Consider the following 18,724-nt stretch of genomic DNA (forward strand, 5'->3'; position numbering starts at 1 on the left):
AAGCAGCAGACTAGAAGGCAACGTTATGAAACTGCTTGACAATCTAGTGAGTTGGCAACAACCCAAGATGTGTTGAGAAGCATGCGGTAAGGTATGCAGAGCATGATGTATGCAGAGTATGCTGTATGCAGAGCATGCTGTATGTAGAGCATGTTGTATGCAGAGCATGCTGAATGCAGAGCATGCTGTATGCAGAGCATGTTGTATGCAGAGCATGCTGAATGCAGAGCATGCTGAATGCTGAGCATGTAGTAAGCAGAGCCTGCTGTAAGCAGAGCCTGCTGAAAGGAAAGCAGAGCGTGTGCATGGCGTTTAACATTTCTCAGAAATTCCATGACCAGTGCTAGAGTGCTTTATGCATGCTTGCATGGGGTTTAAACCATGGTATGCTGAACAGCAGAGTCAGAACGAGCTGGAACAACAATAGTGTGGTTTCCTCTTCAAGACTCCGATGAGGGAACACCTGAGGCTCAGTCTGCAAAGGCTGAATAAAAGACAAGCAGAAGGAAGGCGCATGGGTGGAGGAGGCTGACTCCTAGCATGAGTGGTTGAACCCAAGGGTTGCGCTTGCTGAGCGGTTGGCGGAAGCGGAGTAGCAAGTTCCAGTTCCTGTGGTGTGAGCGGAGCGCGATGAGGAAGAGGCTGCGCAGAACAAGGTAAATGTCTCGCAAGCTGAGGCTCCTGAAGCGCAAGGCTAAGGTGTTGTGGTGCTTGCCTTATGGAGGGTTGAGCTCGCTGCAGCAAGAGCTGAGGAAACTGACTCATGGACGGGAGAGGTTGTTGTACCTCAACCGAGTGTTGCATCACTGGTGGAGCAGCAAGTGGAGGCGGAGGAAGAGAGGTATAATCCTCCTGATCCCAATGTAAAGGTTGCCTTAAGAAAGGCGGAGGCTGAACACCACAGGGAACAGCAAACTCAGCACGTGTCTCAACATCGTACGCCTGGCAGGTGGAACTGCTGGCAGGTGGTACTGCGATCAGGCGGAGCGAGTGTAGGTGGAGGGAGTGTAGGCGGAGGCGGAGGAGCAACACTCTCAGCCCGACACTCACGCATCAAGTCCGAAAGCTGTGCTTGCAGGGAGTGTAGTAGAGTCCACAACATCATACGCCTGGCAGATGGTACTGTGATCAGGCGGAGCGAGTGTAGGAGGAGGGAGTGTAGGCGGAGGCGGAGGAGCAACACTCTCAGCCCGACACTCACTCATCAAGTCCGAAAGCTGTGCTTGCATGGACTGTAGTAGAGTCCACAACATCGTACGCCTGGCAGATGGTACTGTGATCAGGCGGAGCGAGTGTAGGAGGAGGGAGTGTAGGCGGAGGCGGAGGAGCAACACTCTCAGCCCGACACTCACTCATCAAGTCCGAAAGCTGTGCTTGCATGGACTGTAGTAGAGTTCACAACATCGTACGCCTGGCAGATGGTGCTGCGACCAGGCGGAGCAGGTGCAGGCTGGGCGAGCACAGGCGGAGCAGGTGCAGGCTGGGCGAGCACAGGCGGAGCGAGAACAGGTGGAGGGAGTGTAGGCGGAGGAGGAGGTGCAACACTCTCAGCCCGACACTCACGCATCAAGACCGAAAGTTGTGACTGTATGGACTGCAGTAGAGTTAACTTGGGGTCGGCAGACACTAAGTTCTGCTGAGGTAAAGCCTTAACAGCAGAGATCTGTTGTGGCAGAACCTTACTCCTCTTAGGCGGAGTGTAATCAACTGATGACTGAGGAGAGTCAGAGCTAACCCAATGACTGCATTCGGGTTGTGAACTTTAACTTCGTACGTCTGGCATAGGTCTGGACTTAACGTTTAAGAAGTCTTGAGACCTGAGACCAGCGTTACTCTGCCTTTATTTTCTCCCCTAATCTCTTCTGCAGACGAGCAAAAGAAGGGCTCAATCGTCTGCGGGTGGGAGTGACGGTCTCGGTAAGACACGCCCACAACCACCGAGAATACTTCTGTGCGCCGATCAAGGCCTGCTGAACCCTTATGCCCTTCGACATTGCTTCTCCCCTGGGCTTGGGAGCTTGCAAGAGGTCCCGGACTGGGAGGACGACTGGCGCGCACAAAAGTACCCTCACGCACTAATCACTTATCACTTTGATTTCTGTTTGCACTTATTTCACTGAACTCGAAACTTTAAGTGGTTTGTACCTGAAATACGCAATTCTATCCTTTCTCAAAGTTAGTAATTGCGAAAACAGAATTACAATGTAACAGAAAAATCTAATGAAAGATAATTCAGTGGTTGGAAAGAGACTAAACACTAGATCACTCTAGAAACGTTTAGTTTCTTCCCCTAAAGAGACTAGGGAGAAGAGCAAAAAACGATAACGACGTTACTCGTACGCCTGGCAGGCTTGAATGAAACGTTTATCCTCTTTCTCCCTCCGTCTCTATCTCTCTCTCTCTCTCTCTCTCTCTCTTGACTTAGAACCTGAGAGAAGAGCCCAATCATATATATCGTTAAAACATATTGTTAAAGGAAAAAAACTGAAAAGTTCCTTTATTAGGATCAAAACCATTAAGTTAAGAAAGAATGAACAAAACGCTAGACACGGTTACTCTTACTGCAACGTGAAACCGTGAACATTCTTACTCTATCGTAACGATAGAGTGCAAGTTGAACGTTCTGAACGTCAACAACTGCAGAGACAAAACAAAACGTTAGTTCAGCTTTGAAAACAGTACGAGACTGTCAAAGAAAATCTTTCAAACTCTGTGGCGGAAATAGCATAATATGTTAACAGGTAAAACCGAAATGACGGGCTCAAAGTTTATTAACTTCGGTAAAAGACCGCCTACTATTAGGAAGGTCGAATATAAACAAATATAAAAATTAATTTTAATGAGTTTATAATAAAAGGAAGTTAATCGAAGAGGCCTATAAGAGGCGGAGAGATATAAAATAAATCTATAACTTTTGTAAAGCAAAATTAAGAAAGAGAGTCTATACTCTCTTAGACACCAACACTTCCGTCTAAGGGAAGGGTCGGCCATTGAAAAGTGAACGAGAGTTCATACTCTCTCGTCACCAAAATTAATCAAATTAATTCCAAAAGCTAACTAAGCTAATATAGAAGTTTCCAGTAAAGCGACAGCCGAAATCAAAGAGAAATACTTCACCAAAGTCGTGAAAATACTCCAAGAACATAAGCGTATCCCAGAACGTCTTGCCGGAAGCACGACAGAGGAATAATTGAGGAGGTGTCAACAAGAAGTACTTGAGTACCTGGCCACAGGTGGCGCTGGTAAATACACCCCCTTCTAGTATTGTGATAGCTGGCGTATCCCTCCATAGAATTCTGTCGGGCAACGGAGTTGACAGCTACATGATTATCGGGTAAGTTTAATATTGAAAAATTATTTGGTTATCAAATTTTCCTGCAATTTTCTCAATAACCAGTTTATCAAGAGATTAGATTACAACAGAACACCTCTTACCTTTTGTACATGATCTGCTATCATCAATTCCATTCTTTTCAGCAATTTTAAGTTCTATCTGTCTCTCATAATAATCTGCTACAGTCATCTCACCGGCATAAACTGCTCTCTGCATGTTTGTCAGGGACTGCTGTGAGAAATTTCCTTCGTTGTCCATCCCATACTGAGCCTGTAAATAGATTTCCTAAAGTCCAACGAATTACAGTTGACACTTTATGATTACCATGGGAGTATAATGCATGCACATAAATACAAATATATACACAGTATATGCTTATCATATCCCTTATAATAATTGTGTTATTCTGCTTCCTAGCATCATACCCTCAGTAGTGAGAACTCTTGCTGTTCTCTCATCTTTTGGACTTCTTTCTCTTGTTTCTCTAAGTCAGTTACCAATCTCCTCTCCCATCCACCCTCTTCTGGAGTAACTGGAGAGATAGAAAGTACAAACCCAGAGATTAATAAAAAAAGAAAAAAAATTTTGCAGGAGATAAAAAAAATTGAAAGTTCACAGTCTTTGCCTTTTAATAAAAAAACAATTTGTAGCAATGTTATATCTCTTATTCCTGATCTAGATATTAACCTCTGGCACACTCGTTCAGCTAGTTCATAATGCATGTTGCGTAAGATTTTTCATAATTCTGACCATCCTTTACATTCAGATCTCCCCGGACAGTTCCATCATGTTCGTAATACAGTTAATTCTAATAGTCTGGTTTTCTCCATCATGAGGGTCAATACTACACAGTATTCTAGAAGTTTTAATCCATCTGTGACCAAGTTGTGGAATGATCTTCCTAATCGGGTAGTTGAATCAATAGAACTTCAAAATTTCAAACTTGCAGAAAATGTTTTCATGTTGAACAGGCTGACATAGTATTTTTTATAGTTTATTTAGGAAATATCTGTTTTCATGTTGTCACTGTTTTTAAAATATTCTATTCTAACTGTTAATTATTTCACAGATCCTTTATTTATTTCCTTTCCTCACTGGGCTATTTTTCCCTGTTGGAACCCTTGGGCTTATAGACTTTTGCTTTTCCAACTAAGGTTGTAGCTTAGCTAGTTATAATAACAATATTAAAATGTTATTTTCATTAGTAAAATAAATTTTTGAATATACTTACCCGATAATCATGTAGCTGTCAACTCTGTTGCCGACAGAAATCTACGGTCGGGATACGCCAGCGATCGCTATACAGGTGGGGGTGTACACAACAGCGCCATCTGTGGTCAGGTACTCCAGTACTTCTTGTCAACACCACCTCAATTTTTTCCTCGGTCCACTGGTTCTCTATGGGGAGGAAGGGTGGGTCAATTAAATCATGATTATCGGGTAAGTATATTCAAAAATTTATTTTACTAATGAAAATAACATTTTTCAATATTAATCTTACCCGATAATCATGTAGCTGATTCACACCCAGGGTGGTGGGTGGAGACCAGCATACATGTTAACAAAGAAGCTAAGTATCCCGTATTTTATTTTATTAGTTATTCAAAAATAACATAAAATAAATAAGTACCTGGTAAGGAAGACGACTTGAACCATTACTCTGCCTTTATTAAGTACGTCTTCCTTACTGAGTGTAGCGGTCCTCTTAGGATGCTGAACGACTCTTAGGTGCTGAAGTATAAAGGGCTGCAACCCATACTAAAGGACCTCATCACAACCTTTAACCTCGGCGCTTCTCAAGAAAGAATTGACCACCCGCCAAATCAACAAGGATGTGGAAGGCTTCTTAGCCGACCGTACAACCCATAAAAAGTATTCAAGAGAAAGGTTAAAAAGGTTATGGGATTATGGGAATGTAGTGGCTGAGCCCCCGCCTACTACTGCATTCGTTGCTACGAATGGTCCCAGGGTGTAGCAGTACTCGTAAAGAGACTGGACATCTTTGAGATAGAATGATGCGAACACTGACTTGCTTCTCCAATAGGTTGCATCCATAACACTCTGCAGAGAACGGTTCTGTTTGAAGGCCACTGAAGTAGCCACAGCTCTCACTTCATGTGTCCTTACCTTCAGCAAAGCAAGGTCTTCTTCCTTCAGATGAGAATGTGCTTCCCTAATCAGGAGCCTGAATTAGTAATAAACTGAGTTTTAGACCTTGGAAGAGAAGGCTTCTTGATAGCACACCATAAGGCTTCTGATTGTCCTCGTAAAGGTTATGACCTTTTTAGATAGTACCTAAGAGCTCTAACTGGACAAAGTACTCTCTCCAGTTCGTTCCCCACCAAGTTGGACAGGCTTGGGATCTCGAACGACTTAGGCCAAGGACGTGAAGGAAGCTCGATTTAGCAAAAAACCGAGCTGCAAGGAACATGTAGCCGTTTCAGATGTGAAAACTATGTTCCTGCTGAAGGCGTGGATCTCACTTACTCTTTTAGCTGTTGTCAAGTACACGAGGAAAAGAGTTTTAATGTGAGGTCCTTAAAAGAGGCTGATTGGAGAGGTTCAAATCTTGATGACATAAGGAACCTTAGGACCACGTCTAGATTCCAGCCTGGAGTGGACAACCGACGTTCCTTTGAGGTCTCAAAAGACCTAAGGAGGTCCTGTAGATCTTTGTTGGTGGAAAGATCCAAGCCTCTGTGGCGGAAAACCGCTGCCAACATACTTCTGTAACCCTTGATCGTAGGAGCTGAAAGGGATCTTACGTTCCTTAGATGTAACAGGAAGTCAGCAATCTGGGTTACAGTGGTACTGGTTGAGGAAACTGCATTGGCTTTGTACCAGCTTCGGAAGACTTCCCCTTTAGACTGATAGACTCTGAGAGTGGATGTCCTCCTTGCTCTGGCAATCGCTCTGGCTGCCTCCTTCGAAAAGCCCCTAGCTCTTGAGAGTCTTTCGAAAGTCTGAAGGCAGTCAGACGAAGAGCGTGGAGGTTTGGGTGTACCTTCTTTACGTGAGGTAGACGTAGAAGGTCCACTCCTAGAGGAAGAGTCCTGGGAATGTCGACCAGCCATTGCAGTACCTCTATGAACCATTCTCTCGCGGGCCAGAGCGGAGCCAACCAACGTCAGCCGTGTCCCTTTGCGAGAGGTGAACTTCTGAAGTACCCTGTTGACAATCTTGAACGGCGGGAATGCATATAGATCGAGATGGGACCAATCCAGCAGAAAAGCATCCACGTGAACTGCTGCTGGGTCTGGAATCGGAGAACAATACAACGGGAGCCTCTAGGTTATCGAGGTAGCGAACAGATCTATGGTTGGCTGACCCCACAGGGCCCAAAGTCTGCTGCAAACATTCTTGTGAAGGGTCCACTCTGTGGGGATGACCTGACCCTTCCGGCTAAGGCGATCTGCCATGACATTCATATCGCCCTGAATGAACCTCGTTACCAGCGTGAGCTTTCGATCTTTTGACCAGATGAGGAGGTCCCTTGCGATCTAAAACAACTTCCACGAATGAGTCCCTCCCTGCTTGGAGATGTAAGCCAAGGCTGTGGTGTTGTCAGAGTCCACCTCCACCACCTTGTTAAGCTGGAGGGACTTGAAGTTTATCAAGGCCAGATGAACCGCCAACAGCTCCTTGCAATTGATGTGAAGCGTCCTTTGCTCCTGATTCCATGTTCCCGAGCATTCCTGTTCGTCCAAAGTCGCACCCCAGCCCGTGTCTGATGCGTCAGAGAAGAGACGGCGGTCGGGCTTCTGAACAGCCAAAGGTAGATTTCCTTGAGAAGAAAGCTGTTCTTTCACCACGTGAGAGTAGACCTCCTCTCTTCGGAAACAGGAACTGAGACCGTCTCTAGCGTCATGTCCTTTATCCAGTGAGCAGCTAGATGATACTGAAGGGGGCGGAGGTGGCGTCTCCCTAACTCGATGAACAGGGCCAGCGATGAAAGTGTCCCTGTTAGACTCATCCACTACCTGACTGAGCATCGGTTCCTTCTCAGCATGCTCTGGATGCATTCTAGGGCTTGGTAGATCCTTGGGGCCGACGGAAAAGCCCGAAAAGCTCGACTCTGAAGATCCATACCCAGGTAGACAATGGTCTGGGATGGGACGAGCTGGGACTCCTCAAAATTGACCAGGAGGCCCAGTTCCTTGGTCAGATCCATAGTCCATCTGAGAATCTCCAGACAGCGACGACTTGTGGGAGCTCTTAAAAGCCAGTCGTCTGACGGAGCCGGACACAAGATCATGGTACTGCTGCACAGTCTGTGAACTGTCAACCATGGGGAAGCGAGGAAGTACAGCGACAACCCGAAGCTGTCTAGACTGTCTGGGTCGTACAGACAACTCCTTATCGGGTTGCTGAGGTTGCCGCACTGCGTCACAACAAGTCACTTCTGCTGGTTGTTGAACGTCTTCCCAGTGACACACTGACTCCGTAAACAAAAAATCCTCTAACAAGGACTAAGCTTGGACTGCATGTCTTGCAACAAAGCTCAAGGTCTATGGGAGCAGGTGTGGTAACAGACGGGGTTAGCGACTGAAGTGGAACCATTACCCTCCCTGGAAGCATGTTATGCTTAAATAAAAGTCCATAGGAGGCTAAGCAGCTAAAGGCTCCTCTCCAAATGACAGAGTCCTCAAGGGAATATCAGAAGGAGGGAGAATAGCACTTTCTCATCTACAGGAACCATATCCGAGAAAAGCTAAGTTCTCTCAGTGAGGGTTTCACTGGTGCAAAAGCAGCAGACCAGAAGGCAACGTTATGAAACTGCTTGACAGTCTTGTGAGTTGGCAACAACCAAAGATGTGTGACTGAGGAGCATGCGGTAAGGTATGCAGAGCATGCTGTATGCAGAGCATGCTGTATGTAGAGCATGCTGTAAGGAAAGCAGAGCATGTTGCATGGCGTGCGGCTTATGCTGCATGGGATGAGGCTCATGCTGCATGGGATGAGGCTCATGCTGCATGGTATGAGGCTCATGCTGCATGGGATGAGGCTCATGCTGCAAGGGATGAGGCTCATGCCGCATGCGTTGAGGAGGATGCCGCATAGTATGAGGCTCCTGCCTCATGGGTTGAGGCGGTTGCCGCATAGCATGAGGCTCCTGCCTCATGGTTTGAGGAGGATGCCGCATAGCATGAGGCTCCTCATAGCATGAGGCTCCTGCCTCATGGGTTGAGGAGGATGCCGCATAGCATGAGGCTCCTGCCTCATGGGTTGAGGAGGATGCCGCATAGCATGAGGCTCCTGCCTCATGGGTAGAGGAGGTTGCCGCATAGCATGAGGCTCCTGCCTCATGGGTTGAGGAGGATGCCGCATAGCATGAGGCTCCTCATAGCATGAGGTCCCTGCCTCATGGGTTGAGGAGGATGCCGCATAGCATGAGGCTCCTGCCTCATGGGTTGAGGCGGCTGCCTCATAGCATGAGGTTCCTGCCTCAAGAGTTGCGTCTGCCTCAAGGGTTGAGGAGGTAGCTGCGCAGAGAGAGGCTCTTGCCTCAAGAGTTGAGGCGGTTGCCGCATAGCATGAGGCTGCTGCCTCAAGGATGGTGGAGGTTGCCGCAACGCATGAGGCTGCTGCCTCAAGGATGGAGGAGGTTGCCGCAACGCATGAGGCTCCTGCCTCATGGGTAGAGGAGGTTGCTGCAAAGCATGAGGCTCCTGCCTCAAGGGTTGAGGAGGTTGCCGCATAGCAAGAGGCTCCTGCCTCAAGGAAAGTGGAGGTTGCTGCATAGCGCTGGTACCTGGCAACTCCCAATGCGGCAGCTCACGCATGGAGGCAGGAGGAGCCTCAACATCATACGTCTGGCAGGGTGGACTGCGCAGAGGTGGAGGAGCGCTCGCAGGAGGAGGTGTGCTAACCTTCTCTGCCTGAAACTCCTGCATCAAAACCGCAAGCTGAGACTGCATTGTCTGCAGCATAGACCACTAGGGTCTATGAAAGACAACAACAAACGGAGCTACTGTCCGTTGAGACTGAGGGTCTAAAACAGCTGGTGCGGCAACAGACGGAGTTACTGCCTGTTGCGGTACCACCTTGCCTCTCTGGGAGGTGTGCAGTTGTCGTACTGCAGCAAGTCCGAACTGACCAGTGCTAATGGCTACACCTAGGAGTTGGACTTGCGCGGAAGGGACCGACTTGCACTTAAAAGCTGCAAGATTTGGTCCATGGTTTCTGCGAGAAACCTCTTCCGCAGACGAGGAATAAATGGGCTCTCTCGTCTTTGTGTGGGTGGGGTGATCACGTCGGCTACGTGAGTTGGTTACACCCGAAACCACGGAGGGAAACGTCTGTTCGTCGATCAAGGCCTGATGAACCCATACGTCCTTCGACGTTACTTCTCCCCTGGGCTTGGGAGCTTGTAAGAGGTCCCAGACTAGGCGAACAACTGGCACGAACAGACGAACCCTCGAACGCAACACTGTAACACTTTGCGCTTATCACTTTATCACTTTTGATTATCTGTTTGCACTTATTTCACTGAACTCGAAACTTTAAGTGGTTTGTACCTGAAACACGCAATTCTATCCTTCATTAAAAGTTAGTAATCGCGAAAACAGTATTACAATGTAACAGAAAAACATAATGAACGATAAATAATTCAGTGGCTGGAAAAGAGACTAAACACTAGATCAAATAAACTAAGTTTAAAATCTCTCACCGCAAAAAGCCTGGGAACAAGAATAAAACTCTAGAAACGTTTACCTTCTTCCCCTAAAGAGACTAGGGAGAAGAGCAAAAACGATAACAACGTTACCCGCTTGAACGAAACGTTTACCCTCCTCTCTCTCCCTCCGTCTCTATCTCTCTCTCTCTCTCTTTTGACTTAGAACCTGAGAGATGAGCCCAATTATATATATCGTTAAAACATATTATTGTTAAAGGAAAAAAACTGAAAGATTTCCCAAATAAAAAGTTCCTTTATTAGAATTAAAACCATTTAAGCTAAGAAAGAATGAACAAAACGCTAGAATCGGTTTACTCTTACTGCAACGTGAAACCGTGAATCTCTCTCTCTATCGTAACGATAGAGCGCAAATTGAACGTTCTGAACGTCAACAACTGCAGAGACAAAACAAAACGTTAGTTCAACTTTGAAAACAGTACGAGACTATCAAAGAAATTCTATCAAAAACATTAAAATAGCATAAAATGTTAACAGGTAAAAACGAAATGACGGGCTCAATGTTAATTAACTTCGGTTCCAAGAAAAGACCGCCTACTATTAGGAAAGGTCGCATTTTGTTAATCGAAGAGGCCTATAAAAGGCGGAGAGATATAAAATAAATCTATAACTTTGTTAAGCAAAATTAAGAAAGAGAGTCTATACTCTCTTCGACACCAACACTTCCGACTAAGGGAAGGGTCGGCCATTTAAAAGTGAAAGAGAGTTCATACTCTCTTCGTCAACAAAATTAAATCAAATTAATTCCAAAAAACTTGCTAAGCTAATGATAAAGCTTCCTGAATAGCGAAGGCTAAACTCTAGAGCAAATACATCACCAAATCGTGAACAATAACTCCAGAATCAACAGCGTATCCATGTAGGTCTAGCCGGAGGCACGACAGAGGAAAAATTGAGGTGGTGTTGACAAGAAGTACTGGAGTACCTGACCACAGATGGCGCTGTTGTGTACACCCCCACCTGTATAGCGATCACTGGCGTATCCCGACCGTAGATTTCTGTCGGCAAAAGAGTTGACAGCTACATGATTATCGGGTAAGATTAATATTGAAAAAATAATATTAACAATAATCTGAAAGTACCATTTACTAAATTAATAAAATTAGTATCCCTATTATTCTTTACAAAACAATAAATTGAAAAAAAAATTATTCATCATAAATTGTTTTCTTTGGGGAAAAATGTATGAAAACTTCCATTTACAAAACATTTTACTATTATTATTATTATATAAATTATTATACGATTATATACATTATAAGCCCAAGGGCTCCAACAGGAAAAATATCCCAGTAAGGAAAAGAAATAAGGTAATAAGAGCAGTTATGAACAATCAAAATGAAATATTCTAAGAACAGTAAAACATTAAAATAGATCTTTCATATATACTGCAAACTATAAAAAGACACTTATGTCAACCTATTCAATATAAAAAAATTTTTTCTGGAAGTTTCAACTTTATAAGTTCCAAAGATTCAACTACTTGATTAGGTAGATCATTTCCCAGTTTGGTTACAGCTGGAATGAAACTTCTATAATACAGTGTAGTACTGAACCTCATGATGGAGAAGGCATGACTATTAAAATTTACTTTATATATAGTAGTATTTTGCCAGTCATCTCTATCTTGAGCTTTTAAATTAATATTTTCAATTCGCCATCTCCTACTTCATGCTTCATAGTCCTCAGCCATATACATCTGGGTCTTCCAACTTTTCTAGTGCCTTGTGAAGTCCAGTTGAAAGTTTGGTGAATTTATCTCTCTTGGGGAGTGCAAAGAGCATGCCAAACTATCTCTCCATTCTCTCATCCACATAAGAAGGTTGTTGGAGGCAGCATGAGGAAGGGCAGTGAATGGTGGAATGAAGGAGTGAAGGTGAAAGTGGAAGAGAAAAATGACAAATTCGAAGATAATTTGTATTTTTCCTAACCATACAAACCTTAGCTATTTACAAAGGGTTTACTTTTAGCGCAGCTGAAATGACGAGCCAATAGTTTTTAACGAGGGTTAATTACCCCCGCGCTAGTTAGCGGGGGGTGGGGAAGGGTAGCTTGCTACCCCTCCCCCCTCCACACACCGGTGACTTGCTTCACTTCACTTAGAGGTAGGACTTGACTTGGGGGTCAGGGATGGCGGGCACATATGTGTAAATAGCTAAGGTTTGTATGGTTAGGAAAAATACAAATTATCTTCGAATTTGTCATTTGTTCCGTAACCGAAATACAAACCACGCTATTTACAAAGGGTGACTTACCCCTTAGGAAGGGTGGAAAGTCCCCAGCCTTACTGACTTCGGCTTGCCCGGGGGCTCGATCCCTTAGTGAGCAGCACTAGAGAGAGGGAGCCCCTGTACCTCACAGGTTCCTAGCATCGCTAGGAACGAGTGGCCTACATAAGTAGTGTGAGGAGGAGAGTGTGACTCGTCCTATGAAGTTGACCTTGAGACCTTCAGATAGGAATTCTAGGATAGGACGTTCCCCATACCACCTCGTCAGGGTATGGGAGACGCAACAGTATTAAGCTTAATACTAGGAGCACAAAGAAGCATGGGTTACCTGCAGAGGTCGAGGTCAGCTATGCGAGGACCAGGATGCTGCTTCCCCAAGAGAGGGGAGAATGAAGAAAGAAGTAAGGGTCAGACATACTCTTTCATTCACACAGACTAAGACCGGGTAACAACGCCCTCAACCTACTGCTACTTGTCCAAAAAGGAGCCTGAGGTTAGACCAGCTGTTGTGCAGCCACCACAGGGCCGATAGAGAACGTATCGAGGCTCCTGTGGGTCACGTCTTGCAGGTAGTGGGCTGTGAAGGTCGTTTGACGCTTCCAGACCCCCGCTTGAAGTACCTGCGTCACAGAGAAGTTTCTCTTGAAGGCCAGGGATGTAGCAATACCCCTGACATCGTGGGCCCGAGGGCGACGTGACGGAGGAGGGTCAGGATTCAGGGCATGGTGGATAACCCTTCGAATCCAAGCAGAGATGGTGTTCCTTGTGACCCTCCTCTTTGTCCTGCCTGTGCTCACAAACAAAGCTCGCACATGAGGACGGACTGCAGCCGTTCTCTTCAAGTAGTACCTCAGACACCTCACTGGGCATAGTAGCAGCTGGTCTGGGTCGTTTGTTACAGAACGGAGACTCGCGATCCTGAAAGAGTCGAACCGAGGATCCGGCACTCCAGGATTCTGAGTCTTGGCCACAAACTCAGGGACGAACCTGAACGTTACCTCCCCCCATCCCCTTGAATGGGCGATGTCGTACGAGAGACCATGAAGTTCACTAACTCGCTTGGCCGAGGCCAAGGCGAGTAGGAAAGCCGTCTTCCAAGACAGGTGGCGATCGGAGGCCTGGCGTAATGGCTCGAAGGGAGGTCTCTTGAGAGACCTGAGAACTCGAACCACGTTCCAAGGAGGGGGTCTCACTTCCGACTGGGGGCAGGTAAGCTCATAGCTACGTATGAGTAAAGAGAGTTCTAGCGATGAAGAAATATCCACGCCCTTCAATCTGAAGGCCAAGCTTAAGGCTGAGCGATAGCCTTTCACTGCCGAGACAGAAAGGCGCATTTCTTCTCGCAGATACACAAGGAAGTCCGCTATTGCTGGAATAGTGGCATCGAGTGGAGAGATACCCCTTCCACGACACCAACCACAAAAGACTCTCCACTTCGCTTGGTAGACTCCCTCAGAGGACCTTCGCAGGTGCCGAGACATTCTCTCCGCAACCTGTTGCGAAAAGCCTCTCTCCGCGAGGAGACGCTGGATAGTCTCCAGGCGTGAAGCCGAAGCGAGGCTACGGCCCTGTGAGGGACACCGGAGTGGGGTTGTCTGAGAAGCTCGTGTCGTGGAGGAAGCTCCCTTGGGAGTTCCGTCAGGAGTTGCAGAAGGTCCGGAAACCATTCCGCGTGATGCCATAGCGGAGCTACTAGAGTCATGGAACAGTTGACCGATAGTCTGGTCCTGTTGAGCACCCTTCTCATCAGACAGAATGGTGGGAAGGCGTACACGTCGATGTTGTCCCACCGTTGCTGGAAAGCATCTTGCCAGAGTGCCTTGGGGTCCGGGACTGGTGAGCAGTACAGGGGCAGCTTGAAGTTCAAGGCTGTCGCGAACAAGTCCACCGTCGGGGAACCCCACAAAGTCAGGACTTTGTTGGCTATCTGAGGATCCAAAGACCACTCGGTACTCACTATCTGCGAAGCCCTGCTCAGACTGTCGGCGAGCACATTCCTCTTGCCAGGAATGAAGCGAGCTGATAGTGTTATCGAGTGGGTTTCGGTCCACCTCAGAGTCTCTACTGCAAGATGGGATAGCTGTTGCGAAAAAGTGCCTCCCTGCTTGTTGATATAAGCCACTACCGTGGTGTTGTCGCTCATCACCACCACGGAGTGACCCGCCAGGAACCGTTGGAACTGTTGAAGGGCCAGAAAGACGGCCTTCAATTCTAGCAGGTTGATGTGTAGGCACTTTTCTGATTCTGACCAAAGGCCTGAGGCCCTCTGGTTCAGAACGTGCGCCCCCCACCCTTCTTTTGACGCGTCCGAAAACAGAGTCAATTCCGGGGGAAGGACGAGAAGACTCACTCCCTTTCGCAGGTTCTCGTCGGCCAGCCACCACCGCAAGTCCGTCTGTTCCAGAGACCCCATTGGGATCAGAGTGTCCGGGGAATCGGATCCTTGATTCCACCGGGACTTGAGCCGCCATTGAAGGGATCTCATCCTGAGGCGGCTGTTTGGAACCAGACGGGCCAGGGAGGATAGGTGGCCCAAGAGACGCAACCACGATTGGGCGGGGAGTTCTTTTCGCCTGAGGAAAGGTTCCGCCACCCTCCTCAGCCTTGCTATCCGGTCGTCTGATGGAAAGGCTTTGTGGAGATTGGTGTCTATTAGCATGCCTAGATAAACCAGTCGCTGGGACGGCTGCAGAGAGGACTTCTCGAGGTTTACCACGATCCCCAGATCTTGGCAAAGATCTAGAAGCCTGTCTCGGTGTCGAAGAAGGGTCGACTCCGAGTCTGCTAGGATCAGCCAATCGTCTAGGTAACGAAGGAGACGAATGCCGTTCCTGTGCGCCCAAGTCGAAATCAGGGTGAACACTCTGGTGAACACCTGAGGAGCTGTGGAGAGACCGAAACACAGCAACTTGAACTGGTAGATCTTGTTGTCTAGACAGAATCTCAGGTACTTCCTGGAAGACGGATGGATTGGGATCTGGAAGTACGCGTCCTTTAGATCCAGTGTACACATGAAGTCTTGTGGTCTCACCGCAAGTCTGACTGTGTCTGCTGTCTCCATGCTGAACCGGGTTTGTTTGACAAACCTGTTCAGAGCCGAGAGATCGATGACGGGTCTCCAGTCTCCAGTAGCCTTCTTTACAAGAAAGAGTCGACTGAAGAAGCCTGGAGAGCCGTCCACGACCTCCTGGAGAGCACCCTTCTCGAACATGGTCTTGACTTCGGCCTGAAGGGCCAGCCCCTTTGCCGATCCCATGGCATAGGAGCTCAACGACACTGGATTCGCTGTCAGGGGAGGTTGAGATGACGTGAACGGGACGCGATAACCTTGGCCGATCACCGAGATCGTCCAAGCATCGGCCCCGAGATGTTGCCACCTGCGGACGCAACGCTGAAGGCATCCCCCCACAGGTGGACACGCAGGGGGACTGCCACCCCTAGGGCTTGCGGCCGCGGCCGCCACCCCTAGAAGTCTTGCCTCCCCTGGAGGACTTACCACCCCTCTTGACCTTGGCTGGAAAGGGCTGGGGCTTAGACACCACTTTCTTAGCTGCCGGTGCCTGTTTTGGAGCCTTACGAGGCTGTTGCTGCTGTTGTGGCGGGGCTGGAGGCTTATAGGGCCGAGTTGTAAGGGCCCTGTGGAGGAGGGAGTCCGTGCTGGATTTCCTCCACCTCTCAGCCGTTCGCTCCAAGTCTTGAGGCTCAAACAGGCTCTCCCCCAGGAGGGAGGCATGTCGGAGCCTACACACATCTACGGCGGGGACCTTCGGATGGAATCTTTCGGACACAGCATCGCGACGCTTCAACACCGAGTTGGCCCACAGGGTGGTAACCTGGTGCGCCAAGAACTCGATGGAGCGGGTGCCCGAGAGCAAGAAGGTCTCTAGGGCCTTCCTATTGGTCTCCTTGGACAAGTCCTCAGATCGCAATAGGATGCCCAGAGATCCTAACCAGAAGTCCAGCCACGAAGTGGCCTGCATGGCACACTTAGCGACCTTCTCGTGGTTAAGGATCTCTGCCGCCGAGAACGACACCTGCCGGGCAGAGAGTTTCTCCAAGGGAACTCCCTTCGCCAGCTCCTCCACAGAGTGATGGAGCGGAAGAGCGAGGTTGTGCTCACCCAGGATCTCGAAATACCTCCTCTGCTGAAGGCGAGGAGGAGGGATGAGTTTGTTCCCGGCAGTGGAACGACTGGAGGAGGCAAGAAGTGCGAGCTGAGCATTGGCCCTAGCTCTGGCACTCTTCAGCCCCCGAGACCAGGGCAGAGCTGCACTGGTCTTAGGGGCCTTCCGAACGTCGAACACTTCATCCAGAATTGTGTCTTTGCCTTCACGGGGGGGGATGACTGGATCCGTAAGACTGTTAAGTTGCCTTATCAGGCTTAGGACCTGCCAGAAGGCATGTTCGGACTCTTGCTGTTCTCCTCCCTGCGGGCTGGCAGCTAAGTCTCCTGCCCCAGGAATCTCTTCCTGGGGTGATACGTGGACATTCCCCTGGGTAGTCATGGGTTCCTGTCGAATCCTTGCAGAGGATTTAGGGATGGTCTTGGAATCCTTGGGCTCCCTCCTAGGAGGGATACAGGATCCCAACAACGAGGTTCGAGGGGCCCCTTCCTCACGAGACAATTCTCCTGCCTGAAGCGAAGTCTCCCCCCCTGGTGCCGGGGGGAAGACTACCGGTCCACTGGACTCACCTGAGGACGGAAAGGCCTCGTCCACGGGAGAAGGAGAGAGTACTCGTGCAGGAGAGGGGACCCTCGAGACCGACCTCTTGGGAACCAACTTCGCCCTGGGGGAAGTCACCACGAAGTCCACTCCTCTCTTTCTCTTCAGCGAAGGAGAGACAGCCGCTGGTTTGTTACCCTGGCCGGCGAGTGCTGGTTTCATAACCCTCACTAACGCCCGTGCCAGCGGACCAAACCAAGTCTGCTGCTCAAAGGACACAGAGTCCGAAATCCTCGCTAAGGTGAAAGGGATCGGGCGATCCTTTGGAGTGGACACGACGGTACCTGCCTGAAAAGAAGGTGGGGAAGAATGCTGTAATGACCTGTCCTCGTCCTGCAATACCAACCTGTGCTTGGATGGAGGTGATCCCGAGTGCCGTCTAGGAGCACGCGTCCCTGCTGCTACCACCGGCTGTGGAATTCGCTGCGAACTATGGTCGCGCGAGGGTGAACGGTCGCGCAAAGGCGAATGGTTGCGCGGGTGATCGCGCGGGCGCACAGGCGAGCGGTCGCGCGGGCGCGCAGGCGAGCGATCGCGCGGGCGCGCAGGCGAGCAATCACGCGGGCGCGCAGGCGAGCGATCACGCGGGCGCGCAGGCGAGTGGGCGTGAGGGTGGGCAGGTAAAGGAACACGTGTCCGAGGCGACGAACGCAAGCGATGGCGCGACGGCGAGGGATCGTGCTGCCGCGTAGGTGAAGAAGATCGCTGGCGATAATGATCACGTGATGGTAAGCGATGGCGAGCAGCATGTGAAGGTGAATGATTGCGCGCAAGAGGGCGGTCGTTCAGGGTTGCGCGATGAGGAGCAGCATGCGTAAGCGGGCGATCGTTCAGGGTTGTGCGATGGCGAGCAGCATGCGCAGGTGAATGATCGCGTGAAAGGGTGCGATGGTGATCAGCATCCGCAGGAAGGCGATCGTTCAGGGTTGTGCGATGAGGAGCAGCATGCGTAAGCGGGCGATCGTGCAGGGTTGTGCGATGGCGAGCAGCATGCACAGGTGAATGATCGCGTGAAAGGGTGCGATGGTGATCAGCATCCGCAGGAGGGCGATCGTTCAGGGTATTGCGATGAGGAGCAGCATGCGAAAGCGGGCGATCGTGCAGGGTTGTGCGATGGCGAGCAGCATGCGTAAGCGGGCGATCGTGCAGGGTTGTGCGATGGTGATCAGCATCCGCAGGAGGGCGATCGTTCAGGGTATTGCGATGAGGAGCAGCATGCGTAAGCGGGCGATCATGCAGGTTCGTGCGATGGCGGGCAGCATGTGAAGGTGATCGCTGGCGAGCTGGTGATCGCTGGCGAGCTGGTGATCGCTGGCGAGCTGGTGATCGCTGGCGAGCTGGTGATCGCTGGCGAGCAGAAGGTCGACGCGTGTCCTGTGAGAGGATAGGTTCACGAGCAGGAACGGGAAGATCGCTGGCGCGTTGGCGAACATGTGTTTCTGACACACGCGCAGCACGATGTTGCGTAGCCACAGGACCAGGTGGATGGTGAGCAGGGAGTTCAGCAGGAACTAAAGGGTGGTCAGAGACCGCAGGGCGATGGTCCTCAAATGAGCGCTGACGCTCGGAAGAGAGCTGACGAGCAGGAGAGCGCTGGCGAGGGGGGCGAACCTCAGGAGAGAGCCGACGAGCAGGTGAGCGTCGGCGAGCAGGAGAGTCTTGGCGAGCAGGAGATCGTCGACGAGCAGGAGATCGCTGGCGAGCAGGAGAGCGCTTGTGCGCTGGCCCTGCTCGCGTAAGGGAA

General features: G+C 49.4%; 1 protein-coding gene across 4 annotated transcripts in view; it reads right to left on the reverse strand.

Annotated features, from left to right (window-relative positions):
- LOC137623234 (zinc finger-containing ubiquitin peptidase 1-like) overlaps positions 1-18,724 on the reverse strand; it is a 99,242-nt gene that overhangs the window by 48,713 nt on the left and 31,805 nt on the right. For 3 of the 4 annotated variants that reach the window (XR_011040573.1, XM_068353971.1, XM_068353969.1), the window contains exons 4-5: positions 3,760-3,866; positions 3,436-3,604 (exon numbers count right to left, since the gene is read on the reverse strand). Coding sequence is in view for 3 of the 4 variants with exons in the window: in XM_068353971.1 (XP_068210072.1) it covers positions 3,436-3,604; positions 3,760-3,866 (276 nt within the window). In the remaining variant the exon portion in view is untranslated. The remainder of the gene's footprint in view (positions 1-3,435; positions 3,605-3,759; positions 3,867-18,724) is intronic. The other variant, XM_068353970.1, reaches the window with a different exon arrangement.

Source organism: Palaemon carinicauda, chromosome 30 (genome assembly GCF_036898095.1).
Source record: "Palaemon carinicauda isolate YSFRI2023 chromosome 30, ASM3689809v2, whole genome shotgun sequence".
In the NCBI taxonomy this organism is placed as follows: Eukaryota; Metazoa; Arthropoda; class Malacostraca; order Decapoda; family Palaemonidae; genus Palaemon; species Palaemon carinicauda.